Source organism: Mauremys reevesii, linkage group 2, assembly GCF_016161935.1.
Source record: "Mauremys reevesii isolate NIE-2019 linkage group 2, ASM1616193v1, whole genome shotgun sequence".
Lineage (NCBI taxonomy): Eukaryota > Metazoa > Chordata > Testudines > Geoemydidae > Mauremys > Mauremys reevesii.
In genome coordinates, this window is record NC_052624.1 from 221,237,901 (window position 1) to 221,261,287 (window position 23,387).

Consider the following 23,387-nt stretch of genomic DNA (forward strand, 5'->3'; position numbering starts at 1 on the left):
TACTATATTCATTGTAAGAAACAATTTTAGTGAAACTCTGACACATGAAACACTTCATAACATCTGGGCAAATTTATGGAATGTGAGGAGTTTATCCATTTTGGTAGTGCTAGGTCTGACATTTCAAAAGAGTTCTAATGTGTAGCACCAATAGACTAATTAGAAGAATAAGTCTTTAATCACTAGATGGGGGATATTCTAACATAGCAAATGAACCCATGTCAAGCTTTTTTTTCCTTTACTGGCCTCTACATTTGAAATTTTCAAGCTGTCCCAGAAGATCACAAACAACATTGTGTATTTCCTGCCACGCAATGCTGACATTGACCAGGTAAGTTATCATTCACAAGCAGCTTTCAGAAGCAACTTTGCTGATATAAATTTATCTTTTAACCTTATTCAAATGAATCAGTTGTTGTAGTAGAGGACTATAGTTAATAACTTTTACCTTTACAGCGTATCTTAACATATTGGGAAACTGGATAGTGAATAACTCATATCAGTTTGTTTTTCCTTACTGCATTCTAGAACAACAATACGTTACTCTCTCAATTTTGTGTGCCGCTCTCCTCCAAACTCCTATGTTTCTGGCAGGGTGCGTAACTAATGCATCTTCATATCAATCAAACTGGTTATAGCATGTGTCTTTAACCAGCGATGGACTTGAGGAGAGTTGTTGAATAACAAAGCTCAGTATTCAGATTTTCAGTACATAAAGCTGAAGAAAATACAAAATAAACAATGTTTTTGGGCTCTAGAATATCAGCGGAGCTGACATTAGTTACCTATACAATTGCTTGTTCACATATAGGCAGCTCATGAATATAAATGACTAGATGGAGGGTGTTGGGTGTGGGTGAGAGGTTTTTCTTTGGGGTGGGGGAGGAGATAGGATTGTTAGAATGTTAGGAAGCCGCCCCATACAGACCCTGGCTGACCCCAAGCCTCTCCCCTTCAGTCAGGCATGTTTGCTCCCCTCCCCCGTCCCCAGGCTTAATGCTGTCACCCCACTACTCCTGAGCCAATGCTCCAGTCTGTCGTCGTCGTCCCCCCACCCCCACACACACACTTGGCATTCTGAATCCCAGTCTGTGACCCACCCAGCAGCCTTGTGTGCCCCACTCTGTCCTAACTTGGATCTGTGGGTAGGGTGCTGTGATGAATTCTGCTCCTGGGGGAATTCTGTAGCACTGGGCATAGAATTTTGTATTTTCCCACATGAAATACATTTTGCCTAAGAAGTGCTGCAGTTCTGCCTTTTACCCACCAGAGGCCACTATGGCACTAAAACAGCTGGCATGAACACCGCCTGGTGGGCAAAAGATGGAACTGCAGCACTTCTTAGGCAAAATGTTTTTTATGCAGGAAAATACAAAATTATGCGAGACAGATGAATTCTGCGCATCCGCAGATGCACAGAATTCCCCCAGGAGTAATATTGACCTGTTTTCCTTTCTCTCAGATTGTTAATACCTTTGCTAAGAGTTTGACCTAGGTTGGAGGAGATGTTCTTTCTAGTACACCCATATATGATCTGACTCTTAGGGTACGTCTACACTACGGGATTATTCCGAATTTACATAAACCGGTTTAACAAAACAGATTGTATAAAATCGAGTGTGCGCGGCCACACTAAACACATTAAATCGGTGGTGTGCGTCCACGGTCCGAGGCTAGCGTCGATTTCTGGAGCATTGCACTGTGGGTAGCTACTCCGTAGCTATCCCATAGTTCCCGCAGCCTCCCCCGCCCCTTTGAATTTCCGGGTTGGGATCCCAGTGCCTGATGCGGCAAAAATCATTGTCGCGGGTGGTTCTGGGTAAATGTCGTCAGTCACTCCTTCCGCTGGGAAAGCAACGGCAGACAAGCATTTCATGCCTTTTTTTACCTGGATTGCCCTGGAATATGCCATAGCATGGCAATCATGGAGCCTGTTTCGCCTTTTGTGACTGTCACCGTATGTGTACTAGATGCCGCTCACAGAGGCGATTCAGCAGCGCTACACAGCAGCATGCTTTTGCTTTTGCATGATAGCAGAGATGGTTATCAGCCATATTGTACCATCTACCATACCATAAATTGGTAATAAGATGATCGTGGCTACCAGTCCTTTTGCACTGTTCCATTTGCTGCTGTCATAAGTGCCCCTGGCTGCTCTTAGCCAGGGCACAAAAAAATTGGGAATGACTCCCTGAGTCAATCCCTCCTTTTTGGTATCTAAAAATAGAATCAGTCCTGCCTAGAATATGGGCAAGTGTACTAGAGAACCACTGTATCAGAGAGCACAGCTGCTCTGTGTCAGATCCTGCAGAAATTATGAGCTGTATTCTATTCACAGGGGGTGCTCCTGCAACAACCCCACCTGTTGATTCCGTTCTTCCCTCAGCCTTCCTGGGCTACCATAGCATTGTCCCCCCACTTGTGTGATGAAGTAATAAAGAATGCAGGAATAAGACACAGTGACTTTAGTGAGATATGAGTGGAAGGCAGCCTCCAGCTGCTATGATAGTCCAGACAGGACAGTAAGGAGTGTGTAGGAGAGGAGCCCAGCATCCCCCTGCTAGTTCAGGGGCACTTGAATCTTTTCTTTACACATGAAGGGTGGGGGCTGATGGAGCTCAGCCCCCTGTTGCTATGACGATGATGGTTATCAGCCATATTGCACCATCTACCAGGAAAAATTAGGACCAGGCACCCTTGATTGACCTAACAGATTCTGGTCATCATGGTTGCCAGTCCTTTTGCACTGCCCCATGTGCCAATAGGCTGATGACGAGGACAGATACCAGTCATTTTGTACCATCAGCCAGCCATAGCGTGGGGGGAGCAAGGATGTTGGTGTTGAGTGCTGCACCATCGCGTCTATCTGCAGCATTCAGTAAAGATAGGGTGACATGTAAAAGAGTCAAGAGAGGATTGTTTTCCCTTTCACTTCTGGGGGTGGGGGGGGGGTGCGTAAATTACCGAGCTATGCCCTGACCCACCGCGGACACTGTTTTTGACCCTAGAAGCATTTGGAGCTCAGCCAAGAATGCAAATGCTTTTCAGAGACTGCAGGAACTGTGGGATAGCTTGAGTCCTCCAGTCCATGAGCGTCCATTTGATTCTTTGGCTTTCCGTTACGCTTGTCACGCAGCAGTGCGCTGAGTCCCTGCTATGGCATCTGTCTGGAGATATTTAAAAAATGATTTTGAATGTCGTCTTCTGTAACGGAGCACTGATAGAACAGATTTGCCTGCCCTTACAGCGATCACGTCCGCATCATCCATGCGGGAGCTCTTTCTTTATTTTGATTTTTAACTGCATCACCACCCGTGCTGATCGGAGCTCCACGCTGGGCAAACAGGAAATATTCAAAAGTTCGCGGGGCTTTTCCTGTCTACCTGGCCACTGCATCCGAGTTCAGAATGCTGTCCAGAGCGGTCACTGGTGCACTGTGGGATACCGCCCGGAGGCCAATACCGTCGATCAGCGGCCACACTAACCCTAATCCGATATGGTAATACCGATACTAGCGTTACTCCTCTCGTTAGGGAGGAGTACAGAAACCGGTTTAAAGAGCCATTAAAATCGATATAAGGTGCCTCCTAGTGTGGACGGTTGTGGCGTTAAATCGGTTTTACGCTCCTAAAACCGGTTTAAACGCGTAGTGTAGACCAGGCCTTAGGCTTCATCTACACTGGATGCTTTCATCACTAAACTTTTGTCGTTCAGGGGTATGAAAAAAATGTACACACCCTGAACGACAAAAATTTTGCTAACAAAAGAGTGGCTACACTGTGCAACTTCTAGCAGCACAGCTGTGTTGCTAAAAGGTGCGTAATGTAGACATAGCCTTATAAGGAGAACTTATCACGGTTAGGTCCTAACATGACACATTCATGAGGTTTCTGTCCAGTGTTATTTTAAACAACACAAAAGTTAACTCTGAGACATCTATTCTATCATTAAATGGCAAAAATGAAATTGGTTTTGTGGAGTGGCCCTCCTCATATATTCTACTGAAATCCTGCATGTGACACCTCTGATTAAAACTGTGTAGGATTTTTAACCTGGCAAAAAGAAAGAATTGGAATAGCTTAATAAAACGACGGGAGAACACCTAGTGCCAATCACCCACAGGTGGTAAAATTGGTTTTCCAATTCAAGTATCAACTTAATATGATTTTTTTACCAGTGTTGTTGGGGGCTAATTACCAAGAAGCTTCTGAAATTTGGAATTTCGCTAGCCACTCTGACTCTGGTTAATTAGCTTCCATGATACTGTATTCTGAGCACTTGAGTATCCTATTTTTAATTTTAAAAATCATCAATTTGCATTCAAAGTTAGTAGTTATGAGTGAATATTTACTTTTTTTTTTTCTTTTTGTAAAAAGACCGTTTATAATATGTGTTACCATGAATTATCCTTATTTCCTAACCCGGTCTGTTTTCAGTTCTGTAAATAGGGCATGCAATTGTAAAACAATTAAAAACAACTGTTACAAAGTGCCCTTAGTCCAGTAAACAGTTTTCACAGGTTAAAATCATTTGGGTCAAATTTTGCAAGAGTATCTATTTTTGGGAGCCTCTGTTTTTGGGTGCTTAGATTGAGATCTTGAAATCTGATTTTCAGAAAGTGCTAAGCGTTCACCTTCTGAAAATTGGGTCCCTTTAAGGCAAAGGTTCTCCAACTGTGCCCCTGCCCCCACCCCGGGGAGGGGGTGACACAGAATATATTTGGGGGGGGAGGGCATGAGAAGTGTTACCCGGGGCGGGAAATGTACTGTGCACATTTTATCCAAAGCAATGAATAATTAGCAAAGCTGATTCGTCCAGACATATCAGGTCCTCAGATGGTGCTGTGCATTTGACTCTAGATGGGGCTGTGCATTTTGATGGATTTCTATTAAGCTTGCACAGCATTATACAAAGTTGTTACCATCTATACATTAATCCGTTTGCTAGGATGTAGTGAGCACATTTAATTGTAAGCATTGACCACAATCACAGTTTTGCTCTTCCTCTTGTTACAATGGATCGTTGGCTCTGTTTAAATCAATGCCTTACTGTTCTTAATATTTAGTGAGAGTTGCATGTTGATTTTTTGTTTATCTGTATATGTACTTATATGGTGGGGGAGGGAGGGTGTAAACTACTACAGACACAAAGAAGGGAGGAATGATCAAATAGGTCTGAGAATCACTGCTTTAAGGTGTTTCAAATTGGGTACCCAAAATCACTAGTCCCTTTGGAAAATCTTGGTCTCAGCATACAGTAATTAACCTGCTGTAAATTGTCTCCCTATCATTGGATTTTATTCAACCAACTCTGCATTATTTCAGCAAAGGTGATTTGCAATCTTTAACTATCAAGACTAATGACAATTGGGTTAGCAACCATGAAAGCACCCTTGTTATTCCCAACAAGCAAACTTTCATTGGCCTTCTAAAGTAATCTGCACTGATTCTTTTCAACAGTGGTTCTCTTCTTCTCCCCCACCCCCAATGAAAATTTTACAGGGGTGAGAGAGGGAGCAGGATTCTTTTCAGAAAGCATTAGTAATAATGATTTCTCATTTTGGCCTTCTTTGTTACAAAGGGTGAGGGTGAAGGTAGCCTCAAAGCAGTGTACAAATGCTGATTTATGTTAAACCATTACATTGCTTCACAGAGCTCTCTATTCGAGCTCTTTAGCTGATAGATAGGAGATAAGATTTCTCAGCATGCGTCTGTTAGGATTGTAAGGATGAGTATGTATAATCCTCCATAAAGGTTAAGCCACAGATAGATTTTCCATACAAAAGCCATTTTCCCAAATAACTTTGTGTAGCTTTGCTATCTTTTAAGCTGTATAGAAAGTCAGTTTATCCAGATATTTTCCACATCTAGCTGTAATTCCTTACTTCCTTGGCAACTCCTCGTGCCCTCCCATTCCTTCTATGGTCTCCTTGGTCCCTCTGTAGTTTCCTTTAACATCTCTCCAGCTTTCACTATCTTCAGAGAAAAACTTACAGTCTAGAAGGGAATAATGAAGTAAGTGGATTTTGCCCATCTGTGACAGAGCTACGCTCTGTCCTGATGCCCCAGAAACTGCTCAGACCCACTTTCTTCTTGTATGTTGGCAGCATTTTGTTCTAAACCCATTCACCAGCCCCAGTACAGTGCAACATAACAGTTTTAACCTCTGCTTCTTTCAGCCCTTCTTTGCTAGGGCCCTAAAAGGAGAGGAGGTCTCCCTCTGTCTAAGGAGTGCCTTCATTCTAGACTCAACTAGCCAGGTCCTCCTCCCGCCACATAACACTTCCTTCTTGGCTTTAGCGAGGTCTAATTAGTTCCTTACCTCCTTAGCCTCTCCTGCTGATTAGCTATTTATTCAATCAGCCATTACTGGGGAAACCAATTCAGACCACAGTGATCAGAGTGCTGACCCACCTATCACATCTCAGCACTCTGTCTCACCATCAAGTCAGTCTTAACTGGCTTTGAGATCCGACAAAGTGGGTATTCACCCACAAAAGCTCATGATCCAATAAGTCTGTTAGTCTATAAGGTGCCACAGGACTCTTTGCTGCTTTTACTGCTTTAAATAATGCAGATTCTACACTCACACTGCGTTGACCAAAGTAGGTTGACCTTGGCTCTGTGCTGCTCAGGGAGGTGCTTTCACTGTCTCTCTGTTATGGGATGGTTATGTCAGCCAGAGGCAAATTTTGAACATAGACACATGCATAAATATATTGACACAAGGTGACTTGCATCGACCTAACTTTGTAGTGCAGAACAGGCCTAGATCTCCCAGTGTTATTACTCAAATATTTTCACTTAAAATAGATTTTGATATTAAGCCATATGGAGCAGAGAGTATCTTTTTGTTCCATGTTTGTACAGTACCTAGCACAAAGGGGGTCTTGATCTATAATTGGGGCCCCTGGGTGCTATGTTAATACAAATAATATATAATAATTAGGTGGTGAATTATGTGGAGTTACACTCTGTAAGTGATTGACATTATGATCAATCGTGTTAGGTCTAGAAACATATTTTTCATGAAAGTTTTTGCAAAGATTAGAGTGATTCTTCTACATCCCGAGAGGCTTCTTATTTGGTTTGAAAAAATAAAATTAGGTGGCTTGTTCTCTTGCAAAAGCAGCAGGATGCACAAATTTTCAGATGAGGCCTTTCACCTTTATATTATTCTAATAAGCCAAATCAATCAAGATAGTATTGAGCTTCTATTTGATATATTAAGACTAGGCAATACAGGATATAGTGATATTGTTAAAACCTGTCCATAGTAACTACAGATAAAATGTCTTGTATTGTTCATACAAAAAGGACTAGTAAAAACTAATTTGAGAATCAAAGTGGGTTCGAGACAGAGACAAATCTCTCTGTAAATTGAGTAAACGTGGTTTCAGAGGGAAAATGCGTATACGTTAAATTGGGAGGCCAGAATGTAACTCTTTCCTGGGGTTCTGAAGGGTGTCAGGTATGTTGCCTTTGTGCTGATGATTCATATTGTCCACTAAAGATCTTCTGAAGCTTTTTAACTTGCTGTTCACTATTTACATTGTAAGATATTTGCACCAGCAGTTTATCAGTAAATACTGAAGTAACTAAAAAATAGTGGTGTAAAATATTCATCAAGAGCGGGGTGGACTTTTGCTTTTAAGCATGAAGCGAGAGTCTAGTTTAATTTCTATATCAGTGGCTTCCCAATGATATTTTAACAGAACTTTGGCTTCCATAAACTGAAGCTTTTTTTTTTTTTTTTAATTAAGAGGAAAGGTCTTTTCCTGTTAGTTGCCACAAAAATATTCATCAAAAATTCTTCTCTTCAGCTGCTTTTTTTTTTTTTTTTTTTTTTAGTACAGCATATTAGTTGAATACTACAGAAGAAAAGGAGCAGTGCTACTTCTGTTTTGTGGGTAACATCTAATGACTTGTGCTTCAGCTTTTAGCACTTGAGCAAATCTCATTTCTCTTTAACTCTCCTTTATAAAAAAAAATTAAACTTCACAAGCAATTGGATAAGGTGAGGAAAAATGAACACAAGAGACTTTACTGGAAGGGGAGCTATTAATTGGTGACTTGTTGGCCAAATGAATCATAATTATGTAAAGCTGACAGAGCCAACAAAATACTCATGTTTGGAATAATAACCGGAACAGCATGACACAAATTGTAAGGATGATGGTTTCTAAGATGTCTGCAGATAAGTTATTACTCAGTGGCTGCACGGGAGTTCCCTCTGAATTTAAGGGAAAGATTTAGGCAAACTGCCCAGGGATGTCAGCTAAAGTCTTGTGCAAAACAAAATCCAATTCTGTTTCATTAAACGTGCAGTGAAAGCAGGATTTCTTTTACAGGCATAAGCCAAGACTGTAGCTGTCCACAGCATTTTAATCCACATTTTCCATGGCAACATTAACGTCTAAAGCATGAAATATCAAATTCTAGGCATGCACCCACTGCATTTTTTCAGTGAGTTTACGTCTAGAAAGGACCATCAGATCATTTTGTATGATCCTCAGTATATCACAAGCCATTACATTTCCTCCATATACCCCTATATTAAGCCCAAAGGCTTTTTTTAGAATAAGAATTTCAGTCCTCAGAAGACTCAACTGGCAGAGAACAGGACAGACTAAAGTATCACCAATGCTTGAGGCCCCTGTAATGACAGGAAATTGATTAGGTGAGATATGTCTGCATGATCCCAGCAGGCAAACCACACCCCACAATGCAGGGGAAGGAGGAGAAACTCCCAAGGGTCCTGCTAGTCCTTCCCAACCTAAATCTGGCAATCTATGTAAGCAAGACGCACCATCCAGGCATCTAGAAAGAGGTATTTCTGAACACCTCAAGAGCACGGGTCCATCCTATACAGTGACCTCTCTTCAGCTGTGGTCAATCTCTGATGCTTCAGAGGAAGGGGAGAAAAAAAATAAACCAGAACACATCTAGCTAGTTATGCGTTGGGAAAAAAAATTCCTTCCTGACCCCTGCAGACAACCCCCTGAAGCATGAGATTTTATTATAGTTTATCTCATAACCTACAAGGCATAGAAAAGAATGTTGTGTAGCTGAATCCAGCTTTCAGATGTTGTATGACATTCATTTCTATCTCTGTAGCTTTGTGAGGAGTTGGTCCTTAAAACTGCTGCTGATCCCTTTGGTTAGCATTGCTTTTTAGACAAGGTCCAAGACTAAGACATAGCAAAGCCTGACCCTCTGATCTATATAGAGATATATTTCTTTTAACTTCCCTTCCAAATAGTTAAAGGCAAAGAGTGAGAAACAGTGAGATCTTATGTTAATTTGAATGTGCAGTGATTGGCACAGGAGAAGAACTTAGATTCATAGATTTTGCCAGATAACAATACTTACTATACTTCGCTTTTAAAATGCATCTCATCTATTGAATGTGCAGTGATTGGCACAGGAGAAGAACTTAGATTCATAGATTTTGCCAGATAACAATACTTACTATACTTCGCTTTTAAAATGCATCTCATCTATAAAACAAACTCAGCTTCTCTAGTATTTAATGAAGACTCAAGACAAAATAGAAAGAATCACAGGATCAGTTCTGGATTTCAGACTTGCTAAATTTCAAGGTGCTTGGATCTTGGATTTTGGTTTGGGCTTATCTCAGTTTTTAAATAACACCAGAGTTTTGAGGGGTTTCCATACATAGTTATCATTCTTCATTGAGTCTTTAAAGTATTTACATGAAAAATGCTGCCTGCAAGGATAGCGGGTATTTGGAACTTCATTGTATTCTGTGTAAAGCCCAAAGCATTTAAAGAATATTATCTTTCCTTAACAGGTTAGGATTTTTGTTAGCTTCTAGGTTGTTAGAATATTAATTTTAATTTTCTATCTGCATATTGTATAAAGTGACATGGGTGCTACAGCACTGTTGTAAGACTGATTCTTTAGAGAAAGCAAAATGGCAGTGTGAGCAATCAAAGAAGTTGAACATTTTAGGGGAGTCTATTCATTGTAAGTCCAGCTAGTGGAGGAAATTGATGCCTAGATTAGCTGCTTTAAGGAATTCAGGTCTGAAGAAAGTAGGAGAAAAAGAAGAGGACAGAGAAACATTCCATGCTGGATCAGATACTCTCAGCATATATAGTAACTTTGCACATTACCTTATTTGCTAACCCAAATAGATCCATAATTTTTAATCATTTTCTAAGATCACGTAGCCATCCAGATCTAATTTTGTGCTCATATTTCCTTTTTCACATCCCCTTATATTTTATTTAAAATGTAACTGGAGTACAAAGGAGAAATGTCAAAAAAAATTGTGGGGTTTTTTGTGGGGTTTTTTTGGTTTTTTTTTAATAATTTTACTAAGAATGGGAGGTGCATGTTGATATTTCTAAGAATAATGGGAGATGAAAGAACAGAATGTTTGGAAATAACAAAGGGGGGAATATGGATCGAGGACGGCAGTGATTGTAGTTTTTAAAAGCATTTGTCAATTAGTGTGTAGTTAGTCTTGTGTAATGCTGGGGTTTTTCCCCCTCTATAACTGTCAGGGTTCATTGAACCCTGCTAATTAGAATTGCCAGCAAGTATCTTTTATGTAATTAGATCTCGAGTAATTTGTACATCAACATAATCGGAAAATGTTCTTAGATTTTTTTTCCCGCATGCAGGTTGTTCCATATGAGTGATCAGCACTTCTGTACTGAATTCTGTTTGTTTCTGTGGACCTCCCCTCAACAAAAAGAAGGTTGAGGAATTAGCATAGAGTGTGGGTGGGATTTGAGCAGACAACCTGTGTAGTTCATGACATTCTGGAATCTTGAGACTTTTATACTACATTTTGTTTAATTTTCCTATATTCTTTATACTTGTATATTTAATTGGCTTCAAGGAATCTTGTCACATTTTGTTTAAGTATTTTTAGTGATTGACTGAAATTGTAACTATACTCATCCTGGATCTAATAGTATGAAACTATAAATAGCCACACACAGTGTAATTGTTCAAATGTGATTCAGTACGTGCCACCTTTCTTCAGCGCTTATGTCCTGCATTCAGGGGCAGCTCTAGCCATTTCGCCGCCCCAAGCACGGTGGCACGCCGCGGGGGGCGCTCTACCGGTCGCCGGGAGGGCGGCTCCGGGGCACCAGCGGACCCTCCGCAGGCACGCCTGCGGGAGGTCCACCGGAGCCGCCCTCCCGGCGACCAGCAGAGCGCCCCCCGCAGCATGCCGCCCCAAGCACGCACTTGGTGTGCTGGGTCCTGGAGCCGCCCCTGCCTGCATTTCAGCTAAGTCCAACATTTTATTTTTCTTTGTATTTATACACTGTTGTGTAGTTTCCATTTGGCTTACTAGGAAGCTGGAAAAATTAAGGAAATCGGTCCCTTTTTTGTCTTTATCAAACATTTTTATTAAATGCTTCTGTTGCTTAGCAGGAATTCATTAGTTATGCACAGAAACATTTCATGCTGCAAATTGTATTCCTAAGTGTGTTGAAATAATATTGAAATGCCTTTTTTCTGGCATTGTGTAGGTACCTGCTCTCATACTGAGTAGTCTCTTTCAAAATATTGATGTAATAACTTAAACAAATCTAATTACGAAACATACGTATTCCAACACTTTTGAAGGGATTACTACTGCTTTTTCTCATACAGAATTCTTAAAGAAGAGTAGCACAAAACTAACATCCTTACATTTGTTTTGCCCTCAGATGTTAACAACTTTGCCATTAAAACTTCAAGTAAGAAAAAATAAGTCAGAACATTTAACATTCCTGACCACTTGCCAAATTCAGATTCTTGTGCTATTTATAAATACTTCAGTCAGCTTCTGCTTTTTTGCCTAAGTGTTAGGTTGCATTTTGACAAGAACAGTGTTTTTTCTTTTTAACATTAAACTGGGGGATGAAAAAGCTTTTAATGCTTTTGTTCTTGTCTGCTGCTGTAAGTAAGAAAATAAATGTCTGTTTCAGATTAATATGTGGTAATTATTGATTTGCATAAAAAAGTTCAAAGTAGAATTTAAATTAATGTTATTTCCTCTCTATTACAGTAGCTTTTTTTTTTCTAATACAAAAATAAGAGGAAGTTCAGCATGTTTAAATATAAACTCATGTATAAATCTCAAAGGAGTATAGAAGAGGTAACAGTGCATACTTAACTTTGCATTTTAGCAGCTGCTACCATGGACTTCTTGGTCTAAAGGTCAGTTAAAATCTACTGCAGGCTTGCAGTCCATGACCCTAACATTTTAGTCAGCATAGAATCACTTTGTACCTTTGCTTTCTTGGGAGCAATTTGAATGCAAAACTGAGGCAAAGACAGTAAAGTGTATCAATTTATCATATTGGGTGCTACCCAGTCATTTAACAGCTGCAGGCAGACTGCAGCACATGTGGGGAACCACATTGAAATCAGGAGGCCGTGCATCGGCACAACTGCCTGCCCATGCACATTGCCAGACCAGGGTCTTCAGGGATACCTTTTCTTTTTTTTCTTTAAAGATACATTTTCAGTTACTTTCCCTATATTTTTTCTTTCCTTCTTGTGGTAGTCCATCAGATGTACTGCTGTAATAAACAAGTATTTCCTATTGCTCACCCTTGGCACAATGGTACTGCATACTGTAAATATGAAGTAGGAAGAACACTATTACTGAATGCTATAGTCATAGAATGAGAGCACCTGCTGCAGCAAGTTCTCTTTGCTACTGTCCTGTAAATATTCCTTTAAAATTAGTGGAGCATTAAGGATGTACAAAGCATAGTAACTGAACATCAGTAGATTCAGTAGACATTTTGCCATTGACTTTAATGGGACAAGGATTTCTATCTGGAACATTCAACAGCAGCCAGTCAGTTTGCTAGCTGTTTAAAGTCTCACACAATGTTTAGAATAAAAGTAAAAAAAAATAGTGTCTAGTCAAGGGTTTTTTTGTGGCACATTTTTCTCATCCCATATTTTTTCTTGAGCAATCAACTCCCATGCAATCTTTCGTCCTTTCCTTGATTCTTAAGATTTAGCTCTCATACTCTATAAAATTTTGGGACTGTCTGGCATTTTGGTGCCTTCCTGTTGCTGTTTGCTGCAAGTGAGATGGACAAACTGCAGTGCTCTCAAAACACTGAGGGTCCTGTACCCCAGAATTAACATTTATAGTAACCTGTTTTTAAATAACACTGAAGTGTGAAACAATAGCAGGCATTTTTCCACATATGTCGTCCTACTGTTCTAATAGCTATGAAGGGGGGAGATTTTTCAGAGACACAAATGGCACATAGACACTAATCAGCCATTGTTTTGTTGTTTGTTTGTTGTTTATAAAGGGGGGAGGGATAGCTCAGTGGTTTGAGCATTGGCCTGCTAAACCCGGGGTTGAGAGTTCAATCCTTAAGGGGGCCACTTAGGGATCTGGGGCAAAAATTGGTCCTGCTAGTGAAGGCAGGGGGCTGGACTTGATGACCTTTCAAGGTCCCTTCCAGTTCTAGAAGATTGGTATATCTCCAATTATTACCTTTATTTTTTTTATTACCTTTAAATATTTAGGGGGAAAATTTTGAGTGTTACCGAGGAATGTGTCCCCGTTTTAATAGTAGCAAAGAAAACACTTTTGATGATGTTTGGTTATGTGAGATGAATGAAAGGCATGCTTTGAAATTGCTTGTTTTTCTGTTTTTATTCTTTTTAGGTTGCTTCCTTAGCTGGGCCAGGAGGTCAAGTTGAAATAGAACAAAATTTTCTCAATAATAAATTGAAGACAATAACTGTTTATTTTGGTGACCTAATCAGACGAGATGCATCTTGAACTCAGTGCATATATACCCAACTAAGAAATGGATCATGGTGTTCTAGGCTTCCTAATAATATAGACTTGATTTCACTTTGTCTCTAATTATTGGCTTTGGTTAAATTTCTTCTGTTTAATTTTTTTCTCCTTTCATTTTTTGTTTAGAGAAATATGTTTTCATCCTGTTCATTGCAAATAAGTCAATAAAATACTTTTATAATAAGATTTTCTACATTGATGCATTTCTTTAATTAAAATAACAAAATAAAACTTTAGTAGTTTTCATTATCAAAGATCTTATTGTAAATCTAGGGAAAGCTGCCTTCAGAATGATACATGTCACAATACCAGTCTAAGAGGAGTTCAAGGCTCTGTTCAAATATGCATGCAGAACCTAAATTATATTTTATATTAGGTATTTTTGTGCTTATCAATTTTCCAACCCTGCATAATATTCAGAACAAATTGAGAGATATCTAATACTTAGTACAAACTAATTCCAGAAACAAATAATGAAAATGGAGTTTCTCTGAAAAAAAAATGTATAAAGATCTATAGTCCATGCTTAAATAATTAAACATAATAAGCTACTATATGGGAAACCCTACCAAAGACTTACCAAAATCAGAGTTAAGCAGAGTTCAATTCAGCTAGAAAACATTTATGTGATCATTGTTCATCATGCTAGGGTCCACAGACTTGTTACCAGGGGTACTTCAGTCTGCTTGAGGCTTGTGGGCAGGACCAGATTTGTCAGTCCCTGGCAGCAGGGCAATAGCCTTCCCCCTGAAATTCCCTCCAGTCTATTTGCCTTCCCAGTGGCCGGTTGTTCACTCAGCCCTTGCTGCTGCAGAACCTTTCTGAAGGAAATTCCAAACTTTATTTCAAATTTCTAACTAGCAGTGTGACTCACTGTTGTGTCCCAGGGCTGCGTTTGTCTGCTTCCCCTTCTGAGGTGTTTGCAGTGGCTGGGGCCCCTGCAGGCTTCAGAGAGAAAAGCCATAAGCATAAGGAAAGGTCTGTGTCTTACTCCCCCTTATTGAATGTCTCATTGGGGAACTCACCTGGCTCTGTGGGCAGAGTGTGGTCCCAAACCAGGTAGGGTTGGGTTGGCTTGGCCCTCTGCCGTGGGAAGGGAAAGAGGCAATCAGGATTGGAAATGAACTGGATCCAAGGCAAGCAACTCCCCTCCCCCATCTCTGAGGGGGGAGAATCCAGAAGGGCAGTGTGCCCCATAGAAGATTGCACCTGAGTCCCTATAGACCACACCTGCAGCCACATTCTGTTGAGCTCATCCATCTACTCCCCCTTCTCTCAGACTGTAGATGGAGGGCACTGGACACCCCATGGGACACTGCCAATGCCAGGAAGTGTGGTAAGGGGCCTTTGGGCCCAACTCCCTCTCCTTGCTACCACTTCCTATATCAGACCTCCGGGATCTCTATTGATATACCTAACTCAGGCCTCTGGGGGAAATGCAGACCAATGTGGCCCCCGTACAGTAGAAAGGGGTAGAATCTCTGAGGAGTTGATTCTTGAACAACAGTATCTTTCCCAAGAGACCCCAAGGGGACCTTGCTGGGGAGAGAAGACAACAAATCCAGCTTCTTTGGGGGCAGGGGATTGTCATCCATTTATTTTTCTGAAGGGATGTTTGAGTCAAATGTTGCTCCTCTCTAAGAAGCAGCATCATAGGGACTGAGACACACAAGCCCATTTGTGATTCACTACTCTCTGTCAGCAACTCTTGTCAGGCCCAACACACTCTACACATGCCACACTGTTGTCATAATCTGTATGTAAAAAGATGGCACGTAAGGCAGTGGTTCTCAACCAGGGGTCTGGGCCCCCTAGGGGCCCGCGAGCAAGTTTCAGGGGGTCTGCTAAGCAGGACCAGTGTTATATTCACTGGGGGCCAGGGCCGAAAGCCTAAGGCCTGCTGCATAGAGCTGAAGCCTCTGGTTCGGAGCCCCACCACCAAGGGCTGAAGCAGAAGCCTGAGCAACTTAGTTCTGGCGCGGGGACCTGGGCAACTGCCCTGCTTGCTATCCCTTAATGCCGGCCTTGGCTTTTATATGCAAAAAGCAACTTCTTGTGGCACAGGTGGGCCATGGAGTTTTTACAGCATGTTGGGAGGGCCTCAGAAAGAAAAAGGTTGAGACCCCCTGGTGTAAGGTATCCTCTACAAACTAGTAACACAACTGGTCCTGAAAATCTTTGTGTGGTATATTTACAGGGTGTGTACAAAGTTATAAATATGTGCTAGAATTATGTTCTTAAAACTGTGGCAAGCAATGCATAAGCCCAGTCTACCCTAGACAAAAGAATGTGTATTTGCTTGTCTGACCAGCCTGGTCATTGGGCAGAGACAATGAAGGGACACACACTAGCAAACAAAGCTATCAAGTGGGGAGGAAAACAGCATAATGTCTGTACCCCATCAGGAAAGAGAAACTTTGTCTGGGATTACTTGTCAAAGTACCTTTCAGTGGCTTACTAGAATATTAAAAAAAAGGAGCTAGAACTCCATCATTATCGGTCACCTAAAGAGTCAAAAAATCCAAGCACTTTGAGTTCCGTGTGTGGGTCCTGGCTAAAGAACGGGCCAGCCATTCTGGAAGAATAACTGGTGAGACAAACTTCTTTAAACAAAAGACACTGAGTTTTAGTCTTAGAAGCATATTTTTACTTTTGTTTGTAACCATTATGTCCTTATACTTGGTATCACTTAAACCTATGTCTTTGTTAATAAAACTTTTTATGTTTATCATAAGCCAGCTCAGTGCTTTGATGGAAGTACAGGGTTTGTCAATCATGTTAATACACGGCTGTGTACTGTCTCTCCTTAAAAGAGCAGTGAACTTGACAAGGTTTTGTGGGTGCTACAGTAAGAGGGGCTGAGTGTGGCAGAAAAAGATTTTTTGGGAAGAACTCAGGACTGGGAGCGTGTTAGTGGAAGCTGGTGGAAGTCAGGGTGAGGCTATGTGCACACTGTTGGTGTCAGGGTGTGACGGAGCGATTTTGGCGGGACCCAATTGAGAGTGCCAAATCAGGACCAATTGCTTAAACAGGGCAGTCATAGCCCTAGGCTGGGGTTTTTCCACCTCTAAGGCAAACCAAACCAGCCAGACAAAAAGGACTTTGGTCTCACCCCACTGGCTAACCACAAGTCACACAAGCAATTTCCTTAGACACTCCAGTCTCCCAGTATCACCACCAGTGCACTCGTCCTGGGGATAAATGGTTATGAAAACCAACACCCCAATAAAAGAAAAAGGTTCTCTCAATCCCAAAGGACCAAGCCCCAGACCCAGGTCAATATACACATCAGATCTTACCCACAAATCACGCTGTTGCCAATCCTTTAGCATCTAAAATCTAAAGGTTTATTTACAAAGGGAAAAAGGTAGAGAAGAGAGGTAGAATTGGTTGAATGGAATCAATTACATACAGTAATGGCAAAGTTCTTAGTTCAGGCTTGCAGCAGTGCTGGAGTAAACTGCAGGTTCAGATTAAGTCTCTGGAATACATCCCCCCCTGGGATGGGTCGTTCAGTCCCTTGTGTAAAGCTTCAGTTCATAGCAAATTCCCTCCAGAGGTCAGAAGCAGGATTGAAGACAAGATGGAGATGAGGCATTAGCCTTATATAGACTTTTCCAGGTGTAAGAATCCCTTTGTCTTCACTGTGGAAATTTACAGCAAAATGGAGCCTGGAGTCACATGGGCCAGTCCCTGCATACTTTGCTGAGTCACGAGGCGTGTCTGCCTTCTCTCCATGGGTCCATTGTGTAGCCGATGGCCCTTAATGGGCCATCAAGCCAGCTATGCAGGGCTGACATCAGCTTGTCTGGGACACTTCCCAGAAGCAGAGCATAATACAAAATATAGACATTACAGAGCCAATACTTATAACTTCAACTACAAAATGATACACAGACATACAGACAGCATAATCATAACCAGCAACCCAGAACCTGGTCTTAGACACCTTATATGACCCCCTTTACTTAGGATTTGGTGCCACTACAGGACCTTGGTTGCAACCCATGTTCTATATGGTCCCCATTTATATCAATAACGTCACACAGGGCTCTGAACCAAAACTGCTCAGCACAGAGGCACTCAGTGACAAAACCCATTTCTGGTCTGGGTTGAACCCCAGGATATCAGAGGAACAAATTCCAGAAAGACTAAATCAATGCTGGTTCCTTTGTTCACCTTAATGTAATGCAACATGGTAGATAATTCTCAGGGTATGTCTACACTACGGGATTATTCCGATTTTACATAAACCGGTTTTGTAAAACATTGTATAAAGTCAAGTGCATGCAGCCACACTAAGCACATTAATTCGGCGGTGTGCGTCCATGTACCGAGGCTAGTGTTGACTTCCGGAGCGTTGCACTGTGGGTAGCTATCCCATAGTTCCCGCAGTCTCCCCTGCCCATTGGAATTCTGGGTTGAAATCCCAATGCAAAAACAGTGTCGCGGGTGATTCTGGGTAAATGTCGTCACTCAATCCTTCCTCCGGGAAAGCAACGGCAGACAATCATTTTGCGCCCTTTTTCCCTGGATTGCCCTGACAGACGCCATAGCATGGCAATCATGGAGCCCGTTTTGCCTTTTGTCACTGTCACCATATGTGTACTGGATGCTGCTGACAGACGCGGTACTGCCCTGCTACACAGCAGCATTCATTTGCCTTTGCAAGATAGCAGAGATAGTTACCAGTCATGTTGCACTGTCTGCCATTGTAAATTGGTGATGAGATGACAGTTATCAGTCGTTCTGTACCGTCTGCTGCTATCATGGGTGCTCCTGACTGGCCTTGCTGAGGTCGGCCGGGGGCGCGTAGGCAAAAATGGGAATGACTCCCCGGGTCATTCCCTTCCTATGTTTTGTCTAAAAATAGAGTCAGTCCAGCCTAGAATATGGGGCAAATGTACTAGAGAACCAGAGAGCACAGCCGCTCTGTGTCAGAGCCCCAGAGATCCCGCAGAAATGTTGAGCTGCATGCCATTCTAGGGGGTGCCCCTGCAACAACCCCACCCGTTGCTTCCCTCCTCCCCCAACCCTCCTGGGCTACCATGGCAGTGTCCCCACATTTGTGTGATGAAATAATAAAGAATGCAGGAGTAAGAAACACTGACTTTTTAGTGAGATAAAATGAGGGGGAGGAAGCCTCCAGCTGCTATGATAGTCCAGGCAGGACATTAAAGTGTGGAGGGGTGAGAGGAGCCCAGCCCCTGCTGCTATGATAGTCCAGGCAGTACAGAATCTTTTCTTTACACATGAAAAGCAGGGGGGCTGATGGAGCTCAGCCCACAGTTGCTATGATGAGGACAGTTACCAGCCATTCTGTACCATCTGCTGAGAATGACCAGGAGTCATTCCTATTTTTACCCAGGCGCTCCCAGCCAACCTCACTGAGGCCAGCCAGGAGCACTCACAGGATGATGACGAGGACGGCTATCGGTCCTTTTGCACTGTACCGTCTGCCACCGGAGAGGGAAGGGGAGAGGATGCTGCGGTTTAGCGCTGCAGCACCCCATCTACCAGCAGCATGCAGTAGACATAGGGTGACATTGAAAAAAGGCGAGAAATGATTTTTTTCCCTTTTCTTTCGGGGGGGGGAGGGAAGTGTGTAAATTGACGACATACACCCTGAAACACCCGGGAAAATGTTTTTGATCCTTCAGGCATTTGGAGCCCAGTCAAGAATGCAAATGCTTTCCGGAGACTGCGGGGACTGTGGGATAGCTGGAGTCCTCATTCCCCTCTCCCTCCCTCCATGAGTGTCCATTTGATTCTTTGGCTTTCCGTTACGCTTCTCCGTTACTGTGCTGTGGCCTCTGTCTATCATAGCCAGGAGATTTTTTTCAAATGCTTTCTCATTTCATCTTCTGTAACGGAGCTCTGATAGAACAGATTTGTCTCCCCGTACAGCGATCAGATCCAGTATCTCCCGTACGGTCCATGCTGGAGCTCTTTTTGGATTTGGGACTGCATCGCCACCGGTGTTGATCAGAGCTCCACGCTTGGCAAACAGGAAATGAAATTCAAAACTTCATGGGGCTTTTCCTGCCTACCTGGCCAGTGCATCCGAGTTCAGATTGCTTTTCAGAGCGGTCACAGTGGCGCACTGTGGGATACCGCCTGGAGGCCAATAACGTCGATTTGCGGCCACACTAACCCTAATCCGACATGGCAATACCGATTTCAGCGCTACTCCTCTTGTCGGGGAGGAGTACAGAAACCGGTTTAAAGAGCCCTTTATATCGATATAAAGGGCCTCATTGTGTGGACGGGTGCAGGGTTAAATCGGTTTAACACTACTAAATTCGGTTTAAACGCGTAGTGTAGACCAGGCCTCAGTGAATAGTCCCTCTGCTCACCTTAGAGTGCAGTATGGCAGATTAACAGAGAAAAGACTAAGCAAGAGATCAGTGCTAATTCCACTGGGTTCACAAGATTAGTTGCGTATAATACATCAGTAGATCGTCTGCAGGTAATACAAGTCAGTGCTATGGAAACCAGTGCTAGGGGAATTTTTGATAGCTATTGCAAAAAGCTTTATAACCAAAATAAAAGAGAGAAAACCCCAGTTAACTCTAGTCTATGCTAGCAGTAGGAGCATATCCTTGGTGTCGCTGAAAAGAAGGGGGAGCTAAGGGGTTGCCACAAATATGAATATTAGCGAGTGAAAGTTGCAGAGAAGAAACACTAGTGTACTAAAGTTAGGATCAAACCCAGCAAATTAAGACTACTCAATAAGATCAAAAGCTTTCTCTTCCAGAGGAGGTGCAGCTGCTGAAGCAGACATTTTTACATAATACAAATAACATTACTGAAAGTGCTTATACCATCAGTTTGTTTCTTAAAACAATCTAATCACTGGATATTGAACGTTATCACTGTGTGGTGGGGCGGCTGCCCCTCACTGGCATGTAAGGGGTTAAAGCCACCCTGGGGAGGCTGCGCGGGAGGCAGCCAATAAGGAAAACACGTGTAATGCCAGCCTATTAGAGGAAGGTTTATTGGAGGACTGCATGGCCAGGCTGACCCATATAAGAAGGGGCTGCTGAGCAAAGCAGAGCCAGTCACTCTCTGGAGTTTGAGGGAGGAGGACTGGCTGGCTGCTTAGAGGGCTGGTGCGCCATAGACAGAAGAGCACTGGGCAGGGTCAGCAGAGTATGAGAAAGCTCCAGGTTGATGGCTGCCAAACTGAGGCCCTTATGGAAGGGCAGAGGAGGTGCTGGGGATGTGGGGTAAGTGGCACAGGGAAGGAGAGGGTGGAGTTGGAGGAGGGGCAGTATGTGGCTGCTGGCTATAGAATCCCTGGGTTGGGGCCCAGAGTAGTGGGTGGGCCTGGGCTTCTTTCCCCCCCAGCACCTTGCCCCTACTGGCCGCTGAGGGGAATGGCCCGTGCATGGACTGCAGTCTGCCACTGAGATGAGTGGCTAGAACCTGTACTGCAGATTGCCACTGAGGCAAGTGGTTGGGCTGAGGACTGTCGGTCTCCTGGAAGGGGGGAAAGTGCTGAGTGGGACACAGCTGGAGGACTGTGTCCAGAAAAGGACAACGCTGTCCAGGGAGCGATGTGGGTCCTGGACAAGAAACAGGAGTGACAATGGGCGAGACACCAGCAGAGGATGGTGCACTGGCAACCCCGAGCTAATTCCCAGGATGGCCAGCAGGAGATGCCACTGTGGTGAGTCAAACCCGATTACATGCTGACTCTTTCCTTTCCCTGTGATTCTAAGTACTGAGGTCAGGGTGGGGAGGAATAGCCTTGAGATTCATATTTAGTCTAAACTAATTCACCCAATCGATTGTTTTAGTCTGTCTAGTTCAGGTATTTCTAACATTCCTGTCACTGGGATATCTTAGTGCTGTACAGTGTACTAGAGATGGATTTTCAGGAGCTAGCAAATTGTAAATTTCTATTTTGAAGTGTAACCATTTTAAACTAGTAAAAATGCAGCTAATATACATTATTCCTGATTAAGGACTGTAGTGGGCCAGCAGGACTCCCTGGCTCAGTACTGCTCCATGCTTTGGTTTCGAATGGGGTCTGTAAACCTCATCACACACACTCCCCCTCAGCTCCAGAGTTGCAGATGCACTTGTGTTGACAGACCTTTCCCCATCTCATGGAAAATATCTTCATTTTTATGATCTCTGCAGCTTGGTGTACTTTGAAGTGGAACGATTGCAGAGACAAGTACCACCACATGATTCAGGAGTTGTGATCTTTCGTGGACTGTCGCCATCATAGGGTGAGATCAGTTGCTAGCCAGAACAGGTAACTGTTGTATCCTTGGGGGCAGCCGGTTTAGGAAGAAATCACTTGAGGCCAGACAGCAGACAGCTAACAAAACTACCATTTTATTTACAGACACAGAGCTCACCCAACCGGCCGAAACCGGCTGGGCTATCCCCTAATAATCTAACTCAGTTGCCATAGGAACAAAAACCATGACAACCAAATACACAACATATTCCTCCCCCCCCCATAAGAACATCCCCTAAATAAAACACACACTAGACTAGAGAAGGAGGGTAGACTGCCTCCATTCCCAGCTAAACCCTGGGGATTATTTTGCCCCATAACCGTGGGTTCGCCCTAGCTAAAGATCCAGCCGATGAGTAGGCCTTCTGTCTCTAGGTGGATTACGGCGAACTTCTGGTGTTGTTGCACCTGAAAGTACCATGGGCTCTGGGTCCGCAGCACGAACAGGTGAGGAGGTGGTATCAGCTCGTGCTGGGCAAAGGGGTATCTCAGCCACCGGCAGTAATGGAGGAGAACAGTCAGAAACAGGTGATTTGTGATTCGGTGTCTCACCAGAAGTGGTGAAGTCAGACCCCTCAACTGCAGATGTGTCCTGAGGACTGGCATGACCTGGCAACAGCTGATCTACATGTCGCCACCAGGTAAGATTCTCTGCAGTCCGGACTGTGTAGGAAACAGGTCCTGTTTGAGTGATGATTGTGGCAGGGACCCATTTAGCTCTAGAAGTATAATTCCGAGCCAAAACTGGCTGTCCCGGGCTAAAGGTTCACTCTTTTGCTCTGGGTGCCCGTCTGATAACTTGATTTTGCTGCTGATGTTGCACAATTTGTCGGGGTTCAGAAGGTTTCAGCAGATCAAAGCAAGTGCGCAGCTGTCGTCCCATCATTAGAAAGGCCGGAGATGCGTGGGTCGTAGCATGAGGTGTGTTTCTGTAGGAAAGTAAGAAGGTATCCAGACGCTTTTGAATGGAGTGTTGTCCCCTTGCTGATTTCAAAGCGTGTTTCATTGTCTGCACAAATCTTTCAGCTAATCCGTTGGTGGATGGATGATATGGTGCTGACGTGATGTGGTGTATCCCATTGCCTTCATAAAATTTTGAAACTCCTGAGAGACTAACTGCGGTCTGTTGTCGCTCACAAGTTGTTCTGGCAGACCAAAACGACTAAAGAGTCCTCGTAGTTTTTGGATAGTACTCTCTGCAGTAGTGGACTGCATTATAGAGACTTCTGGCCATTTAGAATGGGCATCTACTGCCACTAAGAACATGCTTCCTTCAAGGGGGCCAGCGAAGTCAATGTGAATACGTTGCCACGGGTTTTCAGGC

The 23,387-nt window shown here is 43.0% G+C and overlaps 1 protein-coding gene across 3 annotated transcripts in view; it reads left to right on the forward strand.

The window, feature by feature from the left end:
* Nucleotides 1–13,993, forward strand: part of TGS1 (trimethylguanosine synthase 1) — a 45,641-nt gene extending 31,648 nt beyond the window's left edge. The window contains exons 12-13 of one of the 3 annotated variants that reach the window (XM_039527542.1): nucleotides 253–331; nucleotides 13,672–13,993. In XM_039527542.1, the coding sequence (XP_039383476.1) occupies nucleotides 253–331; nucleotides 13,672–13,788 (196 nt within the window). In that variant the 3' untranslated portion in view covers nucleotides 13,789–13,993. Of the gene's footprint in view, nucleotides 1–252; nucleotides 332–10,651; nucleotides 11,028–13,671 lie in introns of those variants that run through there. The other 2 variants (XM_039527543.1, XM_039527544.1) reach the window with 2 other exon arrangements.
* Nucleotides 13,994–23,387: the final 9,394 nt, after the last annotated feature.